At 38.7% G+C, this 4,918-nt stretch overlaps 1 protein-coding gene across 1 annotated transcript in view; it reads right to left on the reverse strand.

Moving 5' to 3' along the window:
* Positions 1-360: 360 nt before the first annotated feature.
* LOC104168571 (lipid phosphate phosphatase-related protein type 4-like) overlaps positions 361-4,918 on the reverse strand; it is a gene marked incomplete at both ends in the record, with an annotated part of 7,037 nt that continues 2,479 nt past the window's right edge. Inside the window, 2 exons of the mRNA XM_009709195.1 lie at positions 361-556; positions 2,277-2,406. Of these exons, the coding sequence (XP_009707497.1) occupies positions 361-556; positions 2,277-2,406 (326 nt within the window). The remainder of the gene's footprint in view (positions 557-2,276; positions 2,407-4,918) is intronic.

A 4,918-nucleotide genomic window follows, 5' to 3' on the forward strand; every position in this document is an offset into this window, starting at 1 on the left:
TGACTTCTTCCCCTGCCTGTTATGGGGAACTTACCCAGATCCCACTGGGAAAAGCAGTAGAAGCTATACATACTAATAATTGTACAGGAAATTGTCTCCTTTGAAGGAGGGAAAATAACCAGCTACTAACAACTGTGCTTCAGAATCTGACAAAAAGGCTTCCAAAGCTCATTGTTCACCTAATATCTTTATACAGAAAACTGAACATCACTAAAAAGACACTTATGCTCTCACCTTTGCTATAAAAAACTGACAAAACTCATTCAGACCTTAACTAGAAGGAAAAATCTTGAAACTGGGACAGAAAATAAAAAATAAAATGAATACTTAAAAAGGTACACAATGAAGGATAGAACCAACCTTCCAGCATTGATAACATTGAGATCAGCTCCTGAGCAAATATCTTCCACAACATATGAATTCTCTGAGCAGGATACATTTAAGGATGTATAGTTAGGCTTGCAAACAGTCAGGAAATACGGTGCCTGATATCCTGTTGATAGCTGTATAATATCAGTAACAAGAGCAGTAGAACAAAGACCAAACACATGAACACCTAGGAAAGAAATCAACAGAGCTTGTTACCTTTATTCTATGCATAAATTAGATTACTTCATTGTGACAAAATACATTCAACAGAATTCTGGTGGCTTGTGTCACTGGACTTGAGAGAATTTAACTGAAAAATAAGATGTATTTTTTTTATGGAAGCTTATTGCAAAGTCGAATTCTTTAATGTAAAAAATTAAGATTATGTTTGTTTTAAAAAAAAGATTTCATTTTGATGGCTTGATGTATTCCAACATATTTTCACAAAAGTGAACTACACTGGAGCTGCTTCAATTTGGAAAGCAGTTTTCTGAACTGGCTAAAGGACAGCCAGCTATTGCAGGAGAGCATATGTGCTCAATCTAGTCCTTGGACTCGCCCACTGGGATACAGGCTTTTAATAACATGGACAGCTGCCCATCAGATCACTGCTCTGAGGACTTGTTCTCTTTTTACCACCAGGGACTCATCAGTTGGTGGTAACTTTGGCTACCTTCATACCCACACCTCTGATCTTTCTTGAGTACCAAGTCCTTGCCACGAGTCCAGATATTTAAGTCTTTTTGGTAACTGATCAATGTTTCTGTCTGGTTAATAATGCCAAATTAACAAGGCAGTTGAAGTAAATGCAATTGTTTTACTGAGCATTTTCAACTGCTTTTCCCCTAAAGATTTACCTCTAATTCCCTACTTGTATTCATATAAACACATTTATTTTTCATTTTAAAACTGAAAGAATGCTAAAGTCATTAAAATATGAAAGAAATAGCAAATTCAGAGTATGAATCAAGAATGAAATTCATGCATCTTTGAGCTTGTCTTTTTTGGTGATGGAATGGGATGCCATACAGGAGGAGAAGTGGAGAGCATGGGGTACCTTTACAGTCCTCCTTGCTGATGTTGTAATCTACAATTCCCTCTGCTTACTTCCCCACTGCTGCTCTTAAGAGGATGCTTTACTGGTCATAGACTGTATAACCTCTCCTGTCATTACCATCCTGCTTGCCAGACTACAGAAACCTAGTGTATATTCCTCCTAACAGCTTTTCAGTCCGCTGTCCTGCAGGTTATCTTTGCCTAGGCTCCCCTCTCTAATGAAATACTTCTGGAAGAGAGAAAACCTTTCCTTTAGCCACTCATTCATAGAGGAAATTAACTGTAAGAAGAGAAACCAAGTCTAGCTGCCTTTTCAAGTTCAGTATTCATAAATGACAATTAAAACAAAGTAAAATAAAACAATTCAACATGTTCCTCTGTGATTAGATTGCCAGATCCTAGCCCTTTTTCAAGAGGTAAATTAACACATCCCAGAAAAAGAATGTGAAATCTACTGACACTGACAAGTTTTTACTGTCATGCTGAATACTATGTCATGTGGGTTGAGTCCTTATGATGCACTGAAGACAGGCAGGGGAAACTATACACTGAAATCATTAAAAGGAAGCCAGCTCAAGGTGGGCAAAGAAGGAAAAGCATTCTTTTAGAAATACTGACAGTAGTACAGGAGAGGAAAGGGAAAATGGAGAGTGTAGATGCTGCATTACTGAGTATGGGGCTGCTCTGTCGCTCCATTTGACAGCTTCTTCTCACATTTTCTGGCAGAAGAAGATCTATGCCAGTGACAGCCCTGCACTGTTCTGAAAGGCTGTTTCGGAGAAGGAAACCTGCATGGCGAAAAGTGAATGTATATGGAAAGCTCTTCTTTGTGACTAACATTTGAAACCCACCAACAAATCTGACAGCTCTTCTCAGAAAAGAATTGAAGTTGCATCCTCCTGCATTAATATTGGCCTCTGTTCCAATCCCATTTCTTCTTTTGGACAGGCAGCAGTAGAGAATTCCTTCTCCTATCATTATCTGCAATGACAAAGGAGCTGTTAAATTAAGTGTAGCAGTTACTCAGAAGACACTCATTGAATTTAAATGGCTGAAATATAACTGTACCACAACCATTGTCATCCACTGACACGTACTTGCCTTTAAAAGATTTGTATCAGTATGTAAACATTCAGTAATGCAACTTAGCCTGAGTGAGGGCAGGCAAGAAGGTGGCACTGACATTAAATGCAAGTGACATACAGTATACAATGCTCAGTGGAATCAAGGTCTTGATCCACAGCTGAAATTTGATGCTTCTACAATAAAAAAGTAATAATTAGAAAATCTCGCCTCTAAAATAATGCAGAACCACTGCAATATCTTAGTGCTCCTGAGGTGGTTTTAGCACTCAGTCTTGGCCTCAAGTTTAGCAATCTCTAGCAACTTCTAATTATGTGGCAGCCTGCTCTTCTGTATTTAATTTAGCTTGGGTTTTAACCAGATCCACAGCAGTAGAAAAAGTACTGTCCTTATGGTCCTTCTGAACACACCAAACAAAGCAGATTATGACTGAAACCCTAGACAAGAGAAGAATATAAATGAAAAATGGTGTTATTTGATGGAAAATCCAGATTCATTTATACATTTGCAGTCTCAAGCTTGATTGTTTTCCTTGTTAAATAGTGCAACAACTTTGAAATCTGTGCAGGGCTTGTACAGAGTTCAGAATAAGGGTTGGGTTGAAATATTGAAATTAATGAGGCAGTTACCACTAAGGAGATTCACCTGGTCTATCCAGAGATGCACTGAAAACCAATATCTGCAATGCACAAGGCTTACAATGCAATGAGATGCTAAAGCATCTGAATTATGCTGAATCTGCTGTAATTACCAGTGAAGTTTGTGCATGCTAAGACCCCTCGCCCTAGGAGAAGTGAGATACAATGGACAAGCTTAGTCTAACTCTTCTTGGGAGCTGGGGTTGTTTAGCCTGGAGAAAAGGAGGCTGAGGGGAGACCTTATCGCCCTCTACAACTACCTGAAAGGAGGCTGTAGCGAGGCGGGGGTTGGTCTCCCCAGTAACTACCGATAGGACAAGAGGAAACGGTCTCAAGTTGCGCCAGGGGAGGTTCAGGTTGGATATTAGGAAGAATTTCTTCACTGTTAGAGTCGTTAGGCATTGGAACGGGCTCCCCAGGGAGGTGGTGGACTCACCATCCCTGAGGGTGTTCAAAAAACATTTAGATGTGGCGCTTCAAGACGTGGTTTAGTGGGTTTAGCAGGCATGGTGGCATTGGGTATACGGTTGGACTTGATGATCTTTGAGGTCTCTTCCAACCATAATGATTCCATAATTCTATGCTTCTTTAGCTGAAGGTTTAATCAATTGAAATTTCCTTTCTTTGCCAGAAAAATTGAAGCAGTGAGGGTTGTCTCATTACATGGAAAAGTCAGTGGTAAGGGCTATTTAAGGAATTTTAGTTAATGAGAACTATGGTCACTATTATCTGTCTCCAGTTGATCAATTTACAGCTGAAACTTCCCGGAGAAATCAGTAGCATTTCAAACTTAAAAAATAGAGAAACTCTTAATAGTTTTTAGCCAAGCTGTAGGGAATGTCTGGCACACAGAGAAACACGAGAGAGGTGGATTAGTCTGTGTGATAGAGGAGAAAACTGGGAAACAGCAAGGCCTATTTAAAGGAAAATTCAGAGGGTGGTATTTCCAAGGAAACAAACTCCCACAGCAGAGGAGACAGTAGGACTGGAACTGCCAGCAGTGAATATCTCTCCTTGCAAATTGATTTCCCAAATCAATATGATCTAATTTCCTGGTGATCTCTGTTAGAAAGCACATTGTTACCCTTAAGTAGGTTTTTAGTCAGTGCCTGATAAGGGTTTGATCCTACACTGATACAATTAAATAAATGGTCCTAACATTTTAAAATTAATAACTAGAGAGAAAATATGTCAGAGGATCAGATTCAGAGTTCTTGAAGCCAATGGAAGTCACGTTGCAATTCCAGTATATCTATATTCCAGACATAAAATATCTGTGTTGGTAATTTCATACAAGTCCAGTTGTTCCACACTGAAGTCTCATGTAGTTTATGAATACATATAGAAAATCTCACATATGCCAGAAGCTATAAGACATATGTCAATAATACAGGTAGTAATTTTCTGTAGCACTTCAGGGCTACAGAACAGACCTGGTTAAAAGCAGTTGCTGCTCAATAATAATGAGCAAAAAAAAAACCCCAAAGGAAAAAGAAACAACCCATAAAGCTTCAAATCCACACAGATCCTTCTGTAATAATGGCTTGGTAAAATAAATTTTAAAAATGCTAGATTTGTTGTAAAAAAACCTTACTATAGACCGAATAGATTTAATATGTTCTCCAGTCTTGGAAAAAAATGAGTATATCAACAAAAATAATATAGAAAAAAATTAAGTCCTATTCTAATATTTATATAAGGCTTTAAGGAGGGATTGAGACTGGAATTCGCTTTTCTCCTCCCCCCCCCCCCCCCCCCCCCGCTCTTCTTTT

The sequence above is a fragment of the Cariama cristata genome, unplaced genomic scaffold, assembly GCF_000690535.1.
Source record: "Cariama cristata isolate BGI_N322 unplaced genomic scaffold, ASM69053v1 scaffold39851, whole genome shotgun sequence".
Classification (NCBI taxonomy): Eukaryota; Metazoa; Chordata; class Aves; order Cariamiformes; family Cariamidae; genus Cariama; species Cariama cristata.